The sequence below is a fragment of the Manacus vitellinus genome, unplaced genomic scaffold (genome assembly GCF_001715985.3).
Source record: "Manacus vitellinus isolate BGI_N305 unplaced genomic scaffold, ASM171598v3 scaffold_16_pilon, whole genome shotgun sequence".
Classification (NCBI taxonomy): Eukaryota; Metazoa; Chordata; class Aves; order Passeriformes; family Pipridae; genus Manacus; species Manacus vitellinus.
Genome location: NW_021939189.1, coordinates 10,224,649 through 10,245,247, shown reverse-complemented (window position 1 = coordinate 10,245,247; position 20,599 = coordinate 10,224,649). Strand labels below are relative to the sequence as shown.

The 20,599-nt window shown below is 39.6% G+C and overlaps 1 protein-coding gene across 2 annotated transcripts in view; it reads left to right on the top strand.

Annotated features, from left to right (window-relative positions):
* PDE8A (phosphodiesterase 8A) overlaps positions 1-20,316 on the top strand; it is a 143,046-nt gene extending 122,730 nt beyond the window's left edge. For both annotated transcript variants that reach the window (XM_018069706.3, XM_018069705.3), the window contains exons 9-23: positions 76-164; positions 1,398-1,449; positions 1,550-1,592; positions 2,528-2,605; positions 3,579-3,649; positions 4,281-4,445; positions 6,874-6,922; positions 7,213-7,348; positions 9,551-9,749; positions 12,525-12,742; positions 13,535-13,667; positions 17,319-17,483; positions 18,383-18,512; positions 19,272-19,391; positions 19,473-20,316. In XM_018069706.3, the coding sequence (XP_017925195.1) occupies positions 76-164; positions 1,398-1,449; positions 1,550-1,592; positions 2,528-2,605; positions 3,579-3,649; positions 4,281-4,445; positions 6,874-6,922; positions 7,213-7,348; positions 9,551-9,749; positions 12,525-12,742; positions 13,535-13,667; positions 17,319-17,483; positions 18,383-18,512; positions 19,272-19,378 (1,635 nt within the window). In that variant the 3' untranslated portion in view covers positions 19,379-19,391; positions 19,473-20,316. The remainder of the gene's footprint in view (positions 1-75; positions 165-1,397; positions 1,450-1,549; positions 1,593-2,527; positions 2,606-3,578; positions 3,650-4,280; positions 4,446-6,873; positions 6,923-7,212; positions 7,349-9,550; positions 9,750-12,524; positions 12,743-13,534; positions 13,668-17,318; positions 17,484-18,382; positions 18,513-19,271; positions 19,392-19,472) is intronic.
* Positions 20,317-20,599: the final 283 nt, after the last annotated feature.

Below are 20,599 nucleotides of genomic sequence, written 5' to 3'. Positions count from 1 at the left end.
ATGAAAGAAGGCATGAACCTACAGCTTCTATTCCTGTTTTATCTGAACTTCCTTCTACTTGAATTATTTTTTCAGGAATGGCAAGGAATGTACTATGCGAAAAAGAAAAACGGAGATAGCATACAACAAAATGTGAAGATACTACCTGTCATCGGACAGGGAGGGTAAGTATGAAAGCTAAACAATGATTTATGTCTCAAGGCTCAGTTTAGAGTTCAGTTGTTTTCTGCAGACATTAGATTATCTTGTTACTGAGTATAATGGAAGCTTATGCAAGGAAGGGAGCCTCAGACCTCTGTTTTTAATTCCTTGGGGCAAAATCAGCTTTACATGCTGTGTGCAGGGAAAGTGAAATTCTCCTACTTCTCCCCCAAAAGTGACCCTGACTCTTCTAATACTCCTGAAGTTCAAATGCACTCTCTGGTCTCTCTGTGCTTTGTGGTGGGACCACCAGGTCCAACTGTGCACCTGTACCATGTCCCTCCATGCTCACCTACTCATGGCTGTTGCCAGGTGTCTTTACGTGATAAGGTCACTGTGTGCTTTGGTCATGGGCAAAATTCAAGCATGTCTTGATTTTTATGCAACTTCCACTTGGTCCCCAAATCGAGCCTTTGGAGCACACAAGTAGATGTTAGTTACTGGTATGTTTATGATGAGTCCTTTCAGGGAAAGAAGGTGGATCAGATTGCATGCAGTAGTAGGTTCAAATCCCTTTAAGGCTTAATCAAGAGCATGGCACGTCATCTCAGACTTGGCTGAGACAATTGTTTGTTAAAATTGTATCTTTAAGAAGGAAAGGCCAAATGCAGCTTTTTCAAGCAGTAACATCCTTAAGGAAAAAAAAAGTTTTTGATGTTTTGGGTTGATTTAATCCCTGGAAGTAATTCATGTTCTTTAGTCTCCATCAATAGAGTGAAAACGTATTTTCAGTTTAAGATGTCAAACTTGTAAGACATGTATGTATTACATACATTGCTACTTACGGAACAACCTAAGCCCAATTGAAGCTGACTTAGGAAGTTTTCTGCTAATCAGGAGTCTAGTTTTCAGTTTGATTGCTCTGTCCCTAAGTCCTATAGAAGATTTTGAGTTTTGGACAGCACTGTTGCATTTTTCGCATTTATATCATACATGAAACATCCTACAGTAGGCCAGAAGAAGCTAGGAGAGTGGGGGGAGAGCAGAGAGAAAGAGGAGGAGACAGACTTTGCAAAAGATGCTTCCATTTTCCCCATGACATGCAGAACTGTGAGGTTTTCCTCTTCCAAGTTGAGCCTTCCTGGCAGAACAGGATTTGTGCTAAAATAATCTGTTGCTCTTACCTGCTTTGAGTATCAGCACTGAATTAGAGCTGAGGTTTGGATGGGAATTAACACACTGTTTTTTGCCTACAGAAAGATTAGACACTATGTGTCAATTAGTAGACTGTGCAATGACAACAATAAGGTAAGTGAAAATAGTGCTATGCTTGCTTTAGTTTGAGCCCTAAATATTATAAAATACTGACAAAGTTCTGACTAACTGGATTTCTCATACTGAATTGTAGGTGGAGAAGACATGTGAATGTATTCAGGCTGAATCTCAGACAGGTATGACACATCTCTTTCATCCTAATAAGTGGAGAACATATCTGAGGAAAGAATTAAGGCCACTGTTAGTAATTTGACTGAAAACACAGTTGCACAGAACAGTACAATTTACCTACTGATAAGTTGGGAATTCAGCTCAAAAGGCAGGAAAATAAATACAAGTCCTCTCTGCCTGCCTCATTTGTTTTAGAAGTGACATAAATCAACCCCCCTTTGAAAACACAGTAATGGGGCCCCAAGCTGGTATTGCTGGATTCAGCATCACATTTCAGTTGTAGGTGGTGGATCCGTGTGACAAAACTAGAAATAAGGAGGATGCCCTGTAGTCACATTACTGTGGCTGGTCTGTAGTGGCATGTGTGTCTGCATTGCTTTCAGCTGTACTGGGGGAAGTTTGCATGTGGGTAGAAATGAGGATGACCAACACTATTATTCACCCTCATCCCACATATCAACACTTCAGTTATGACATCCTTGATATCCATGCTGTAGGTACTTGTTAACTATAGCCTTGCTAGGACAGTTTCTGTCTGTCAGGGTCTGTAAGGGACCTGGGATACACTGCCTACTTTGGGAGTGTGTACTCTGCTTGGGCCAAGTAGTTCTTGATGGCAGTGGTCCCTTGAGTGAACTCAGGTGTGCTGCACAAGTTCTATTCACAACTACAATTGTGTCACTGTGGCAAGAGAGGCACTTTTTCCTCCACACTGTTAGTTTCTTTCTGCACAAACACTGAGGCATGTTCTGCCAGTGAGCATGACTGGGTTCATGGCAGTATCACTGGGCGAGTTAAAAGGGAGCTTTCGTTGGCTCCCACGTGCTGAAGTGTTGTGGTGAATGTCACTCAGCTGCTGTCAGGCTTTTTCTGAGCTTCAATTCCTTTGACATACATCTTAGGCACAGCTTCATGTCATTGTATGATATTTTCTTCACAGATACTCAGACTTGCAGACACAAAGACATGAGGAAAGGATCCCTAGATGTCAGATCCACCACATCACGAGGGAGTGATGGTATGTTAAACAAGTCATTGTATTGGGTCTGGCTGAGTTGGAGTTGCCACACAAAACCAATACACAAATTGTTATATTTCTTACCACTTCTCTTGATAAAGGTGTGAAGATATTTTTTTATCAATTTGGTTTTCTTTCACTCTGTTATATTTTGCTCTGTTAGATCACCACAAACTTTATAGATGAGTCATATTCAAAACTGCTGCTGGTACTTACGTGATTTTGTTAAAGCATACATCATCACAGTCTAGGCAGCACACACGAGTGAAGTATGGAAGTAGGTCTGTGGCAGTGAGAATACAATCCTGCTCCAGTATAGCAAAAATAGTATTGATTTTTCTTCTTACGGACTGCTCAGCAAACAGAGTTACAGAGATGTGTCTGCATTTTATAGGTAGCACAACATCCAGAAAAATCTTATCTTGACTTTTTCTCTACAGAAATAAATTTGCTAAACGATAGAAAACATTTGTTTTTAAATTTCCAATGAATAATAGGTCAGGACCTCTGCTGTTTTCATTTGGCATAGCTACCCACTTCAGAGGAGCTTCACTGATTTACCTCAGCTTGGAAGCTGACTCATTATGACTTGTCATGTTGCATCAGGCAGCAAGAGTAGATACATTGCCTAATAACCTAAATGCAATGGTTACCTACCTTTGATTGCCAGTTTATACACACACATCTATATAGTCTTTTAACTGAGTTTTAATTGAATACTTTAATTAGTTAAAACAAAAAGACAAAGCCATGATTTTCCAGACTATTACAGCTCCCTATCTCTAATCAGGGACATCAGTGGTTCAGCCAGCATCCCTTTGCACTTGTGTGTCCCCAGCATCACAAACATGTGTATGTATTCTGCAATAGATTGCCTCTGAAAGGCACAGCAGGGTAAGCAGTTCAGAAAATGAATCCTGTCATGCCTTGTCGCTGGAATTGGGATACAAATTCTGCTTTGTTTTGTGCACAGGCAGCTCACAAAGGCGTCGCTCGTCCATGGCCAGGGTACATTCCATGACTATCGAAGCCCCCATCACCAAGGTAATGGGCTCTGGCTCTGGCTGTGGGCAGTTGTGCTGCACTGCAGCACTGGGGCACGAGGCTCCAGGGCAGCATCCAGGCTGAGGAGCAAGGCAGCACTGGTCTCTGGGGCAACTTCTTCCCCTGTTCCACCTGCCTGCTGGTGTAGCTCCAGAAAGCCAGATACTCTGAACAATGATCTCCCAAGTCTGCTTGGTAGAGTGGCATCTATGTGGTCAGCCATCACATGACCCTTTTTAAGAACTTTTGCCTGTGTTTCTCCTCCTTATTTGGTGCATTGTAAACTGCCTTCTGAAACCACTCTAGGATTTGTTAAAAATCAGCTCTTTAATAAATTGAGAGAGGCAAATGGGAGAAAGTTATATTAAATCCATTCAGAGACATTTTGAGACCGTGGCTTGGAGGGGAAAGTCATTAGTAAGTTTGCTGTCTTTAAGGCCATGGTCTTGTTCCCAGAATCTGTAGCAAGCATCAGTCTTTCTGTAACATTCCTTTCATTTGGATTCTCCCTTTAATGTGGATTAAAGTTTTGGATCTTGTTTATTTGCTGAATTTTCTATAGTAGTTGATGAGTATCTCTGTCCTTTCTTAAATCACTTCTAAGTTCACAATATGTCTAATGCTACATTAGGTAATAAACATCATCAATGCTGCACAAGAAAGCAGTCCCATGCCAGTTGCAGAAGCTTTAGACCGGGCTTTGGAGATTTTAAGAACCACTGAATTGTACTCTCCACAACTGGGGACAAAAGATGAGGATCCACATACAAGTGACCTTGTTGGAGGGTTAATGACAGTAAGTACATACTGCCACAAACAGCTGTTGATTAATGTTCTGCTGCCTGACTTGCCCAGTTACTTGATCTTTATCATCTGACATGTGCTCTGCCTCTACAATGCCAAATTTACAGAAAAAACTGCACACCTCTTTTTGTGAATTTTTCCCCCCTACTTGAATAATGCAGCTCTTAGAATAGGGAGAAAATTGACCAGCCCCTTTGAAACATTAGTTTTGCTACAAATGAAAAGTAAAAACAATTCTTTTTTTCAATGGGATTCATTTAAGAGAGGTAGAGATGGGAGAGGAAGAAATAAAGATAGCCAAACACTTGTATTTATTAATGAGGATTAGAATGACATGGTTTTGGGGTGCCTTTCAGTCAACAGAAAAAATGTGTTTCCAAAGGAATGCAAAATATGTATTTTTCTTGCTTTTTCCTCGATTATATTTGTACCTCTAGTGTGTACCCAAAGTTGAACAAAGGGCACATAGTGAAGCAAGAACTGAACCCAAACCTTCAGAGCCTGGAGTCTGACCCTCCTGATGGTAACGAGATGAGTTTAGATGAATGTTACCTGTGCCTTAAGGATATTTGTTCCCACTAGTCTGTAGGTTGCATATAAAAGGCTACATTGGGAAAAAAATTTACAGTGTGTTAGATGTAAAAAGGTTCACAAGATATGAGCTTTTCAGAGATATCTTGGGCTATTATAATTTCATGTTGTAACTATCTCAACGCCTTTGAAGTATCCAGCAGAATCTTCTAATAGTTTATATGTATTTTTGCCTTTCAAAATACCACAGCAAATATCTAATCAGGAGAAACATATGGGAGACTTCAAGAATTCCAGGAGAAGACCTGAATGGTTCATATAGGGTTGAATTTACTGAATAGACAAAATATATTGTTACCTTAACTATAAAATATAGGAAGGATATTGATACATATAACCATTAGTCTCAAAGTGAATCTTTTCTCCTGCTGAATACACATAGTCCATAAACTCGACTGTTTTCTCCTTTTTGGTGATTGCTGATTCTTACATGCATTTGTATTCTGACTGTATTCAGTCCATGAACATGTAGGTAACAATACTGCAAAATACAAAACCGTTACTAAAAATAAAACAGAGGCTATTTTATGGGGCAACAGGAAAGCCGATAAATCTATTTCAGAGCACGAGGCATATGTGAGTTTGAAAATTATCTGGGAGAATAATTTCTTCATCAAAGGGTCTGTTGAAAACAGAATCACATCATTCCATTTCATGTTCAGAAGTTATGTCTGAGAAGGGGAACAAGTAATATGCTATTGGATTTGAACTCTCAGGCAGGAAGGGCATTTGAAGTTCAAAAATGGATTTGCCAGATATAATTACACCTGCTATTTCAACTCTTAAAAAACTAATCTTTGATTCAAATGAGAGGCAGCAGCTGGTGTCTTAAATATTTGTGCCATAGCAGTGCTATTGAAGAGTCAGTGAGCCACTGTAGTTCTCCCTTTCCTTTTAAATCACAAAACTCCCTACTCAGATACAAGTGTGAAAGTAAAAATGAGATATAAAAATTTTTTTAGGTGCAGATATTGCATGTTCAGTTATAGCATCCACATGTACTTCTGCTATACTTTGTGTGCATAACATTTTTAGTAAGGTGCATTGAGAAATATTTGTTTGAAGCACTGGTTTTTTTACATCATGGGCTAAACATTAACGTGCAGTAACTAACAGCTGTAACCTCAAAAGAACAAGCAGGATTTGGGCCACGGTATTTAGAATTATAAGCTGAAAAGTAAATACTAAATATATAACTCTGTTAGTTTTAATCCATCATCTCAGTTTGCACATCTAGGTGTCATGCCAGAGTTAAGCCTAGGAGGCACTGAACTGAAGAATAAACAAACGTACATTCTGCTGTGATAGAAAGGAAGCCTCAGAGAAATTTGTTGCTCTGCAATTCCAGCAAAAAATCATGAGATTCTTATGCTGCTGAGGTGACCTGATCTGCCAGTGCCAGGGGAGGAGAGCAGAAGCACCTCTCTATCCACTCCCTCCCACCACCCACCTTTGCTTGTTGATGGGGAGTATGTGGCCATACAGTGCCTTGTTTGTGGCACACATCCACAAGTGGTGTGCCTGTTGTCCAGACAAAGACAGATGTGTGACTGTAATTCCACACCTCCATCTGCACCTGAGAAATGCAAGTTTTTACCTATCTATGTTCTTAGTGTGTCCCATCCATATCCTGCAGTTTCTCCTCTGTTATGAACTCTATGTAAAACAAGGCAAATCCTAACAGTACACACAAATAAGGTTGAGGCAGCTCTGATGACTGTTACAGGTTGCAGTCAGGCTTGTCTGAAGTCGTGCTACTATTTGGTGTCATCATCTTCTAGACCTTTTGTGCCATAACCTGGATTTAACTCTCAACTTTTCTTTAACAGGATGGTTTGCGAAGATTATCAGGGAACGAATACATATTGTCAGCAAAACGTAAGTTTTAATTTGGTGGTTACTGAGATACTAAAATGTTCAGAAATTTAAGAAATGGGAGAAATGTGATCAGATGGGGTTTTATATTAGCATCATTTGGGTTGGGTTTATTTTTATTCATAAGTGTTTTTCTGCAGCATTACTGAGCTTCATAAAAATGAGAGTTGCCAGGTGTTACTACAGAAAAGAAAACATGTACATTCAGTAGAAGTGTATCTCACTATTAAATATAGTATTTAATATACTATTAATAAATATATTAATACAGTAATAAATGTATTCCTCAACAGAAATTCATCAGGTCACTGGCAGTTTGAGCTCTCCAATCTCCCTCAATGACATACCCCCACGGATAACACAGGCAATGGAAAATGAAGAACAGTGGGATTTCGATATCTTTGAACTTGAGGCTGCCACCCATAAAAGGTCAGTAAATGCAAAAGCTCATACACTGAAGTTGCTGAAAAGTGACTTAAATGTCATCCTATAACAGACTGCTTAATTTCTCTACCTGTGCTTTTAAAATTGAATAATTTTTATTTTCAAAGTCAGATGTTTCAAACTTTCCCATTGGCATTTCTAGTTGAGTATGAACATTAAATATCTTCTGTTTCATCATACACTATTTCCTGCAAATTCCTAGTGGATATAAGTGAAGATTATATATCTTTGATATGGTATAATGACAAAACAACATCATTTTTAAAGCCTTCCTTTTCTCAATAATAGAAAGGTTCTACAAATCAAATTGTTTTCTTTTGGGGATTCAGATTCTTATTATGGCCAACTACACACAGAGTCAACATGCTGGTCTTAATTTGATTAGTTGATGCAGATCAGGTTTTATTTTCTTTCCATATAATTGGGTAGGTTTTATTCCTGAACAGGTCCAATACAGCTTTTCAACAGTATTCCCATTGCCTTGCCCTGGGATTAGAGGAAGGTCTTTATTCTAAAATCTTGGCAGGCTACATTTTATTTATAAGATTAACTGAAGAATATGTACTGATAAAAAGTAGGGCATACCATCATAGAAGTTCTTAAAAGCAAATCAGCAATTTTGATAGGCTGTGCTTCGTTAGTAGTAAGGGCTCCCACTAAGAGTAAATTGATCTGTTTAAATCCTTGTTTTTATTTTCTGATGCTTAATCAAAAGTTCCCCTTTTGGGTCTAATTTCATGTATCATGCTTTGTCTTAGTTTAAAGCTTCTATTTGGAGAGACTAATTTGGAGGCTGGATCCTGCAATGAATTGACTATCTTAAACCCTTGCAAAATTCCAAATCTGTAAGAGCTTTGAAAGGTACTCAAACCAAAGTCTAAGAAAGATATGAGGCATTTAGTTAACATACATTCACTTCATTTCAAAAAGCTGCAAAAACCCCCAGGGTTTTATTCTTCTTTAAAGTGATTTTATTGCAAGTGAAGAAATTTACATCCAGTTGCTTTAGGTTTTTTTTTCTTTGCTGCATTTTCATCTCTAATGCAGTCCTATAGATACAGTAATTAAAAAGAAAAATGTAAAGATATAGTCAGTCTGTGTGATTTACAACATTTAATGCATGCATTGCAGTAACTTAATTATTATCCCAGCCGACATGCATGAGATCACCAGATAGGCTTCTCTCTTCTTGCTGATTTGGAGAGACCACAGAGGGGCAAAGGTGGTACTTTGTTGTCTGTTCTCTTATTAAAGGTATCATAATGATTGCTTTCTCCTGTGTTTAAATAAAGGCAGTTCATTTATTAAGAGAATTAAAATGATCTTACATGACTCACAAGTATGAATATGTTATTAGTACTGTCTTAAGTCCAAGCAGACATCTGGTAGTAAAGCCAAGATAATTAATTAAATAGAAGCTTTAGTGCATTACAGCTCCCTGACACAGAAACCTGGAAGCACCTTTTTCTGACAGTGGGAGGGATTAAGGGGGATTTAACTTTAGTATATTACAATTGTAGTATATGACACAGTGTTGTTGAGTGTTTTTGCCAAAAGATGCACATCTAACTCTAAATGACCTCAGCACCTTGAAATGACCTCACCTCACCTGTCGGTTGCAGTTAAAAATCAGAGTGCTTGATGCATGTGGACTCAAGCAGCATCCTCTATTGCATGTGATCAGCAAGGGATGGAATCCTGCCAAGGGTGGGTGTAAAAGGAGTGGAGCAGATCTGCAGTGCAGAAAACATAGTGATTGCAGCATTCTGTAGTATAGATATACTTAATCTAATTGTAAACAGATTAGCTTAGGAATCTGTGGCAGCAGCAAGATTATCTCCCTTCTTCTCCTGCACAGTTTAGTACTTGCTAATTTATCTCATTCTGACTGCAGTCTACATTTACCCAACATAGACTTTCCAAGCCCCAAAACACTGCTACGTGCAGTACAGCAGTAATATAGAGCATTTTTAATATCCCTGGGAGGAATTGGCCTGGTTCTGAGACTGTGCATGTGATAGGTAGGCAGAACACTTCTACAGGTCTGGACTGTAATACAGTCATGAGTCCTTATACCTCATTTAATATGTCATTGTTTAAAAATGCTGTATGGATTCATGCTATTAATGTGATATAATATTCTTTCAGCTGCATTTATTTTAAAACTTTCTGTTTATTTTTCTCCAGGCCTTTGGTTTATCTGGGTCTCAAAATATTTGCTCGCTTTGGAATCTGTGAATTCCTAAACTGTTCAGAATCCACTCTGAGGTCATGGTTACAAGTTATTGAGGCTAACTACCATTCCTCCAACTCCTACCATAATTCTACTCATTCAGCAGATGTACTACATGCTACTGCTTACTTCTTGTCTAAAGAAAGAGTAAAGGTGAGTCCACATTTGTAAGAAACAGTGTAGGTGGGAAATACAGATGCAATCAAAGGAAGATCTCTCAAAAACAGATTCCAAAAGCCAAATGTCTTTCTGGTGCCAACCAGTTTGGTAACTCTGAAGTCAAAGAACTGGTCTGCTTTACATGAGTTCTAGGATTTCTCTTACAGTATATGTGGAAAGATGGATACTAATATTACAGGAATTGAACAGTTCTTGATGGGAGAATACGAAAATCTCCTTTTCAAGTAAAACTTCTTCATCCACTTAAGCTTCCTCAGATAGGTGAGCTAATGACAGTTATTTTTGTGACAGTACATGCCAAATACAGATTTAATGTAATAAACCACCATCTCTTATGCCTTGTGATAGTCACTTTGCAGGTGACTCCCAGGACAATATAGGCCATGAAGTCGGCTGTATCACCCACTGGACAAGATGCCCTGAGGATTATAGAGACTGCATTGGAGGAGACTATTGAGAAAGATTACTTGTCAAAGTTCCTTGTACCATAACACCCACTGGGGTATTAGAGCTACTGGCAACCAGAATAAATCAGAGCAACCTTTGCTCTCACATGCCCAGACTGGAGAAGGGGAGCTAAAGCAGTGCTTGCATGTGTGTTGGTATTTCTGAGGTGCATTTTTGGGTAGCAATTCCTACCCTGAATTGGCCTGCCTGAGGATAGCGCTACTGGTGGGCACCTGGCTGAGAAATTTGTGACTGTAAACAAGCTTCTGACAGCTCATTAAACTGTAGTAAGTCCCTTAACCTGGAGCTGCAGCTCATTAGTGTGCTCTCCAGTGGCCGATTTACAAATACCATATGCCAAATGGGAATAGAATGTCACTGGATTTTTTTCAGGCCCTGATTTGCCGGAGGTTTAGCTGGTCTTCCCAGGAATATCTATGAAAAACAGATAAATCTGGATTAATTTCAATGCCACAGAAGCATGACTGCCTCCTCTTTTTTCAGAATGTTGTTTCCATTCCTCTGTAGGCTTAGGAAGAGAAAAAAAATGTTGCATCAGAAGAAGGAGCAGAATCAAAGTTCAAAATTCTCTCTTTATCTTTTCAAAGTTACAGCCCAGCTGCTTTTGTGTTGTCCAGAGTTCAACTTAACTTAAACACAGAAGGCCTGATTCTGCCACTCAAATTCTCACTGAAAATATTTTTTTTTCTGTAATTTGAACTCAGGTCAACTTGCCTGGGAAAATTTTCAGGCTCCCAAATTGAAGCCATATTCTCAGAATCATTTCCAGTTCTGTGCCATGGGAGTTAAAATGACAAAATTAGAATTCTTGACCTGATGTTGGTCATAAAAGTGCTGCAAATCCCTGTGAAGTTTGTTATGTGAGCCTCAGGAAATGAGCATCAGGTAGACTGCTCTGGTCCTACAAGTCAGGTATTCCCAAGCTTCTGGCCATTTTCCATCTGTACAGATCTGTCTCAGCCAGACTGAGCACTGGTCAGCGTGTCCTTCTGAGGAGAGCCCGTTCTAAAAATCTCTTCTAATTTTATACCACAAAACCAGAATCCCGTGAACAGCAGTGAAAGAAAGAAAGAAGAAGCTAACACACAGCAGATAGTATTTCAGACAATGCTAACTATGAACTACGGCAGAGATAGGTTTTGCCTTTTCTTGTTCTCCACAAGACTTTCTTGGCAGTCCTCAATAATATCCTAGCTCCCTCAAAGTCAAGCCATTGCATTAATTTCAGGAGGTGTAACGTAGGGCAGAGTCTGTCTTTTCACCTACCAAGTGTAACTGTTCTGAATGGTATTGTCAAAGCCAGCAGGGAATTTGGACCTTAAATTCAAGCTAATTGGGATGGAAATTATCTGCCCTGCTCCCAGATTCAATGGAGGATATTTCTGCTCTTGTGTCTCTTTCATTTTATTAAAATTTTTAACATAATTGTTTGATATCTGTGGTCCTTCACAAAAAACCAGCATAAACACAACAGAATAAAGGCCAGTGTCCAAATGTATACAGCATATTTCTGAGATGCTTAGGGGTTTTTCTCCTTTATGATATTAATACAGTATTAAAACTTCAATATAAAACCTTAAAAGTCAAATGGGTTTGTATTTTCATGAAATAACTTAGATAAAATTAGACATAAAGCAATGACCATTGCAAGTAGACATAAAGCATGGAGTGCAGCACACTAACAGAATCAGAATCTTGTTACAGAAAGTATAAAACAGTGTATTGTATAATTTGTCCATGGATGTAAACCAGCAGGTACTCTTCACGGAATATGCATTAGCTGTAACCCCAGGACACTGTTATTATAAAACTGGATATATGGATAACATTCCTTTCAAATTGTAAACCTAGCCAGCACATAACTGGAGTGTGATTAGGACACATTAAATTGCCAGAGGAAATTAAGAGGTCTGGTGGTAATAGAATAATTTTTAGCAGTATCGTTCTTTTTTCCAAGCCAAATAGCCTAACTCCAAGTGAAGGTGGTTTCAGTGTTGTTAGAAAACACAAACTAATTTATTACTTTACATTTGTTTAATTTGATGTGCTGTGACAAAGGTGTGGTTAAGGCAAAATTTAAGAGGCACGAAACAGCCAAAAAAGTCATACAGTGTTCAGTGAAGCTTTTAATGAATTTTCCATTGCTCTGTGTAGAACATCTGACCCTTACTGATCTCCAGAGTTTTGGCTCTTATTCCTCAGGAAATTGGCTTAATCTTATGGACAGAATAGGGTTTCTAATGAGTCTGCCAGGAAAACTAAGCATCCTTCTATTTTCAGCAAACTTTGGATCCAATTGATGAGGTTGCCGCACTCATTGCTGCCACAGTCCATGATGTGGATCACCCAGGAAGAACAAACTCTTTCCTGTGCAATGCTGGCAGCGAGCTGGCGATTCTCTACAATGACACGGCGGTGCTGGAGAGCCACCACGCTGCCCTGGCTTTCCAGCTCACCACCCGGGATGGCAAATGCAATATATTTAAAAACATGGAAAGGTAAGCTTAAAACCCAGGGTCCTTGTCTGCCCACTAACGTCTCTCACTTACTTCTGTGTAACATAAGGCAAACAAGCATCCTTTGCTTCTAGAAGAGTAGAGTTCTTATGCCTGTCCTGCACAGACTTAGGAGTAGTCCCGTGGTGTCAGTTCCTCCTGTTGATAAAAAGGCAGACCCTATCTAAGGAACTTATTGTAAATCTTAATGTGGGCAAGTCTAGAAGAATTATTTTGTAGCACTGAATGTAGAGAACAAGTTATGCCTGAGTAGGTAGATATTTGCTGGATAGAACAAGGAAAGAAAGAGCTGTGGAGCATCAGTAAAAAATTAAATGCCTTGTTGCAATGGCAAGGATAGTGAAGGACCTGATGTTCTTCTTCCAGCCCCAGAAAGGCATTTAGGGCAAGGAGGTGACCATTGCCTTGGTCCTCTCAAGATACAGCAGAAAAGTATCGCTGAAAACTTGACTGGAGCATGAGCCACTGCTGAGTGGCCTTGGGAACATGCTGGTGTGCCAAATCCTGGCAGCCCTTCTGACCTGATGGTGCTACTGCTTCTGCCCAGCTCTGGTACTGTAGAGGTGCAGTCATGCCTTGAGTACATATGTCTCTACACAACAAAAGTTACTCTGTCTAGCATACATGCAGCTGCCCAAGCCTTTATTACTGTTCTTTCTTCCCCCAGCACCTCCCTCCAATGGAAATGGTCTGTAGCATTTTTGTTAGACTTGTTTTAGCAACCAGCCCTTTGTGAACCAGCCAGCATTCTTAATTGTTTCCTTCTTTAAACAGGAATGAGTATCGAACTCTTCGCCAGGTTATTATTGACATGGTCTTAGCAACAGAAATGACAAAGCACTTTGAGCATGTCAACAAGTTTGTCAACAGCATTAATAAACCCTTGGCAGCGCTAGAAGAAAATGGGGTAAGCTACACTGCAAGTCCTCCTTAAAATGACTAGGCAGGGACTGGGAACCCTTGTCATTAGGAAATCCCCTCATGGTATAATGAGAAGGTTCATCAGAAACGTGGAGAAAGAGAGACTAGTAATTTATCTTTTACCTCTGGATTTGAATGTCCTTCTGCTTAACTTGGTTGTCACCCATTTTGAGGGTGAATGGGACTCACTTGGATCCTATAACATCTCAGTGCTGTGATGTCATACTTGGAACCAGAACCTTGGGCTCTATGTTTTCATGTTAAAAATGCCATTTTGATTAACCCAGTCACTCCCATGGAGCGGCAAGACTTGGCATCATTGCAAAGGAGCCAAGGCTTGCTTCAAAACAGAGGCTAAATTACTCCCTACTCCCAAGGGGACATGCTGGGGGTGCAGCACAGGGGCAGGTATATGGGCTGCCATATGGTGCATTCTCTGGGAATAAGGGTCCTCAGCCTTCAGCGCTGCCTGGCAGCATTCATAGGTTTTCTGTCTGCTTTCTTTTTTAATCTTTAAAATAGATGATGGTGACATTATGTATCATATAGACATAATCAATAGCCATCTGGAACCCTATGGACACAACAAAATTGCCTGTTGAGAACTTATTCTGAAAAACTGCACCAGTTTCAATAACAGCTTCAACCAACGGTTTTGTTGCCAGTAAGAGCAGTGTAAAATTTTGCTGGAATGTTTTTCTGCGAAGAGAAGATTTTCAGAAATGGTTATAATAAAGTTTATGTCAGTGGCAATGTCCTGTAGGAGCTGTCATGGTTTTCTGTGTTTTCTTACCATGTTTTTTAGAAAGCCACATTTATGACTGTTGTATGTAATGGGAAAGGGCAGTGTTTTTTTTATCTGAGAGTGGGAGAGGAATAGATCTTGTTCCTCCACTTATCAGAAGCAGACTGGAGCTTAATTGGAGAATTGTACCTTTGTCTACAGGAGTATATGCTAGAATTTACTTTGTTCTTGGCACCCAGCAATGCTAATGGGAACTCTGTGAAGCCAGAGTCCCAGTAGGATACTGGTTTTACTGACTAAACTGGGAGAAAGGATGTTAAGTTCTCAGCTGGACAGGTCCTCTGGGTGAGTGTAGCAGCATTCCGCACAGGGTGTAGTACACCACTCCACTGACCCCGTGGAGTCTGTAACTCTCTAAGGCTCCTGGTCCTGCTGAAGGGCTCTGTGCTGGCCTGGCTTGGTGTGCAGAGCCCCTCCTCCCAGCCCCAAGGATTGGGATGCAGCCGTTGTTTGAGCAGCAGAATCCATAGCATCCATCCAGCTGAACTCCTCTCTTGCCTCTTACGCAGCAGCTGTTGCTGCTGAAGAACAGGGCTTGGACCTGTACAATCAGAGAGTAAAAACAAATACAGCAACACAAAGAAATGAAACAAAAGTTTAATTCTGCCCTTAAACCTCAGGGACTGCAGAGAAATAATCTGTCCCACAGGGCATTTGTGATTCACAGCAATTTGTGCCCAAGGGCGAGAAGAAAGACAAAGGTTATATAATTTCTATTGCAAAAAGTTTCCCTTCTTTTGATTGGGAGTTTCTCATTTCAGCAGGTTCCTATTAAAAGGCCTGTAATGTGTGAGTGGTTAAAGCGAATCACTTACTGTTCTGAGCAGAACAACACTGTCAGACCCTCGTTCAAGTGTGTTGTCTCTCTGGTTGCAGCAGCAGCGTGTGTTTTCTGGCCTGGTTTCTAGTCATGGTGGTGACTCAGGGTAGTGTTTGCAGCTGAGCTGCCAAATGCATGTTCCAAATGGGACAGTTCCACTTATTTTTTTTATTTATTATTTTTATCCATATTGTTCAAAGAGCCATGCTGAGAAGCTGCTGTGTTTGTTTCCTTTCTTCTTTTGTTCATAAACTGAAAAAAAATCCTTTCCAGCTCCAGCATCCTTTATCCTCCCATTTCCCTTCATGATGTCACCTAAGCCTATGACAGGAAGCCAGCATCTGACATGCAGAGACACCTCTGCACTCTGAGCAGGATGCTGGGACTAAGCAGAGATAGCATATTTTATTCCCAAGACATCTGCATAGAGCAAGTAGAACTGTGCCTTTGGTTGGAACAGATCACAGAAGTGAAAATCCCTTTTTGATTTCTAGTGGTTTACCTACTAGGGTATTCTCTGCTGTGCTTAACTGAATGGTCTCTGATATTTCCATACTTAATTTCCATGCTTGTGTTTCTGGAACTTCATCTCTTTATTTTGGCTTTCTCTTATGTAATTTTGCCATGCAGTTGGAAATGTATGCACCTCACTTTGCTTCCTCTGTTTTCCCTTCTACATACCTAAAAATGAGGGAAAAGAATTGGTTTGGGAATCTCATTTTGCTGAGAACTGTGGAGCTGGTGTTTCTGAGCCAGTATACTACCTAATAATATTTTATTACTGTCAGTTTCTTCCTTTAGGAAGAACTTTCTTCCCCACAAGAATTTTCTTCTGAAAAATGTCATGGTTATTCTGACCTAATGAAAGGTCAGAATGTTTCTGCTGCTTTTTCTCTCCCTCTTCATACAAAATACTGCAGGAATGGGTGGCACATTATTATTATCATCATTATTGTTAGTTACTTCTTCTCTGCTCTGACCATAGAGCAAGACCTTGCTAGGTGCCAGAGAAGTCTTGTATATTCCTTGCTTCAAAGAGTTTCTATTCTGAGTAGACAGTGTTGGAAATTTCTGTACCTACCCATCCCTAAAGAGTCCAACAACAATGTTGTACTTATAGGTAATTTTAAAAGATATATTAACCCTGGATCTCTGTCCTTTGGAAACTTGCTTCATCAGAGCTCCACAGAAAATAGCTTCTAATCTGGATCATCACAGACTTTACTCATATTAGCTGTGTATTGGCTCCAAATATAGAGTACCATTGACGTGCTCCTGGCTGTAGCCTGGGAACCAAATATAAGCTGTGTGTGGGCTGAAAACTTTGCTGGAGCTGCAGAGGAAAGACGAGACTGTTTGGAAGCATGTTTCTAATATATTGCTTTAATACTGATAGACTCTCAGAAACCAAAAATTCCCAGTCAAACCAGAGACTCATGGGCTAATGTGGGTCCAGTGGAAGGGAGTAAGGAGCATGCCTGGGAGGCAGTGTGGGATCTGACTCTCTGAATAGTAGGAGTGCTGTCAGAATGATTGATACCCATCCTGATGAGGTTTGTGTGCTGAGGATGACTGTGCATCTTGGGTCAGTCCTTTTTTTTAAACTATTTCACTCCTAATGTGCAAATCCATTAATCCTTGGATTTCAGCAGAGAGTTACATTTTTCTGCCTACACGGTGCTCATGACTATGTGTGTAGTGATGAATGGATCCTCTCCAGACTTTTAAGGCAGCAGATAAGGCATAGAGGGATTAGGTGACTTGCCCAAAGATGCCCAAGAGATCTGTCACAAAGACAGTGACTGAATCCAGAAACTGGAGTTCACTGCTAGCTCAGAGCTGTGGCTAACTTTCATAATCCCCTATAAATTCAGTTGGACATAAAATATGGTAGCCAGTAGCAGGACTGATCCCTGTACGATCTGCTGAAAGCATTCACAAGGCACTAAAGCTTTTGAGTTAGTGCATGGAGACTTTGCTAATGGATTGTTTTTAATTCTTAAATGTTACAGAATAATGGTGATGGAGAGTCAATCAAAACTGTTCTCAGGTCTCCTGAAAACCGTATCCTTATCAAACGCATGTTGATAAAGTGTGCTGACATTTCCAATCCATGCAGACCCATAGAACAGTGTATAGAGTGGGCTGGACGCATCTCTGAGGAGTACTTTGCACAGGTAAGGCATCTAAAATGGGCTGCTGAAATTCCACGTGAGCATCCTCTTAAAAGGATGCATATACTGCCAGTGTCACAGAGTATCTAAGGGTGCGTTATGGAACATGAAAAATAACAACCTTTTTATTTTAAATGATGGGATATTACTCATGCTAGATGCCTGCAGACAGATGAAAGCTGACAACTTCTACAGTGCAGTTTCTGAAAATTTAAGCTTTCAAATTGTTCAGTTTGGAGCTGGGCTTTTCGAGTCTTGCCTGCAAATACATTTCCATCACGAGGCAGAGCAAGGATGCCTTCTGTGTACCTATATGCTGGCTTTGCCTCAGGAATAGGATCATCAGGTTCTAGTGTTAGGATGGCAACAGCACTCACTCCAAGAAATACTGTAGGACATTAGCACACTGTACTGAAGAAAGGTTTTAGAAAGGTGGGGAAAAGGAGAGGGCAGAGTCATTATTACAGATGATAGACCAAATGCTGGAATTGGGGCTTGGTACACAAGTGCAGGGAAAGGGGATAAAAAAGGTGTTTTGCCACCTATGAGTTGTACAGATTGTCACTTTTGTCAGAGATTGAAAATGGTTAAGCACCTCTTAGCTCTGCAACAGTCATAACCTGGTAATGTGTGAAGTTACATGGGGTCAACTTGTGTGCAGATGCAGAAGGTAAATGTATCTCTTTGTGGGAAACACTGGAAGGCACTATTTGTCTGCTGTTTTGCCAAAACCTGAACGAATAGGTGCATAAGATTAAATCGCTGCTGCTTCAGATTTATTCAGGTTCCTCCTTTTATTTAGCAGATACATGCTCTAGTCAGTGCCAAACAATCTGCTGCTAAAAGAAGCCCATTAATAGAATGTGTCTTAGATGAATAATCATTGGAGGTTTTTTTTGCAGACTGATGAAGAAAGGAGGCAAGGTTTACCTGTTGTGATGCCAGTTTTTGACAGAAATACTTGCAGCATCCCCAAATCCCAATTATCATTCATTGATTACTTCATTATTGATATGTTTGATGCCTGGGATGGTAAGCAAAATTCTGCTGTTTCCTGATGATAACTATTTTGTGAACATTTGAAACTGCTGTGATAGATAAATGAATTTGCTTTTTTATGGCTCCTAAAGAAAGGGAGAGAAAAGGGAAGATTTCTGCAGTTCAAGTAAGATTAATAACTTCATTATAGCTTAGAAATATTTGATACCGCTACAAGTCATTCTCATGGCTTCTCTTTAATATACTAGATTCAGGCAATGTTTAACTTTTTAAACTTGCTTCTCTGTAAATGGAAAATAGAACACATTCTCTTTGATAGCACTTTGGGCACAGTCATTTTGTCCATGTTAATATTGGTTATTCTTCAAGACAAATTTCTACAGTCTGGAAACTGCTTGAGGGAGCAGCTGTTTCCTTCCAAGTGCTGCCCCCGTGGTAAAAGTGGTCGGAAATGTGACTCTCCTGAATGCCAGATCATGACATGTGACTGAGATTTGATGGAGCAGAATAATTACAAGCATAATTAGCTATGCCCCTCCTGGAAAACTGTGTCCCTTTGCTGGGACTTGCAATACCAGTATTAAGTAGACTTACAGAACGATTCTCAGTGGCCCAAGTGTTACTTGAGTGATGAGAGCTATACAGCCAAAACCATTTCAAGCATCAGTGTGACAGATTTAAACTTTTCTACTTAACACAGTTGCCCAGACATTTCAAGTGATACTGAAGCAGACAGAATCTGTGACTGTTTCAGTTCTGCAGACTAAATACTCTCTGCCCTTTCTTCCCTAGCATTTGCAGACCTGCCAAATCTGATGGAGCATCTGAATAATAACATTAAATACTGGAAAGGATTAGACGGAAGGAATCTGCGAGTCCTTCGACCACCACCAGAATAGCAGTTGGACCATGGTGTGTAATTTACTAACCAGATGCATATTTATTCAAGCTCACTTTTATTATGTGAATTCAGATTTTTTTTGGTCTCTTCAGTATTACAGTAAGGCTAGCCCATGCACTTGGGGAACTTTCAAACTCAAGAGAACACAAGGTCAGCAGTTGACTTCCACGAACTACCATGTGTGGACTCCGATGAAATAAGCCCACCAAGTGGAATTACACTGGATTGCTGCAGTACTTGTACTGAAGAGGGTTTATTAGTGAACATACTTTTGCGATACCTTCATACCAGCGTGTGAAGCTGGAAGACCTTGAAGAATCCTCATGGAAAGGACATTCACTAGAAGATTATCTATTAATAGAGACTCACAGCTTTTATGAGAAAGCTACATGCTTTTTATAAGCACTTAAGACAGTTACGTAGAACAATCAAACACTTAAAATGCAACTGTCTATGAAAGAATTTTTGATCTATGAAAATAGATGTACTGTATTTTTTCACATCACAGAAGGTGCAATCATTCACTTCTGAGCACTACTGAAAGTGAGTTCTCCTTAAGAAATTTAGTAGCAAATGTAAAAAATAACACAAGAATTTTTGAGGTTGATCGTTAGCATCTATGATTAAAATGTTATGTTTTATTTATTTTGTTAGATGTTCAATATTTTCTATGAATTTATAAATACTTAAAAGCCAAAGCCAACTTTAGATGCATTATAAATTTACATGATTCATACTCATTAATATACATTTAATTGATGTACAGACCTTTTATTTTCATAATGCAAATACAAAATACTATACAATGATACATTTTTATTGCACTGTAAGGATAGATGTGTATGTTTAAATATTGTCTGATTTATGTTAATTAAAATAAGTTTTATTGAAAAGGTCTCACTTGAGAATAGTAGAATAAACATGAACTGTATACTGTCTGAGCACCAGAACTGCAGTAGTTCTCCCACAAACCAGTGGCGACCACCTGATCTTCTCTTGGCTACAAAAATAATAATATGTTGGAACTCTTTGTTTTCTCCCATGAAATTTTACGACTGAATTCCCTGTTAAAGTCTGCCTTATTTTATAAAGTATTTCTAGAAAGCATTCCACAGCATATATGAAGAGGTGATACTAAGCATCTAATGAATTTCAACATTTTATAGCCTATGTATTTTCCTTTGCCATGAAAGAAAAAGAACATAAAACCACCAACAAA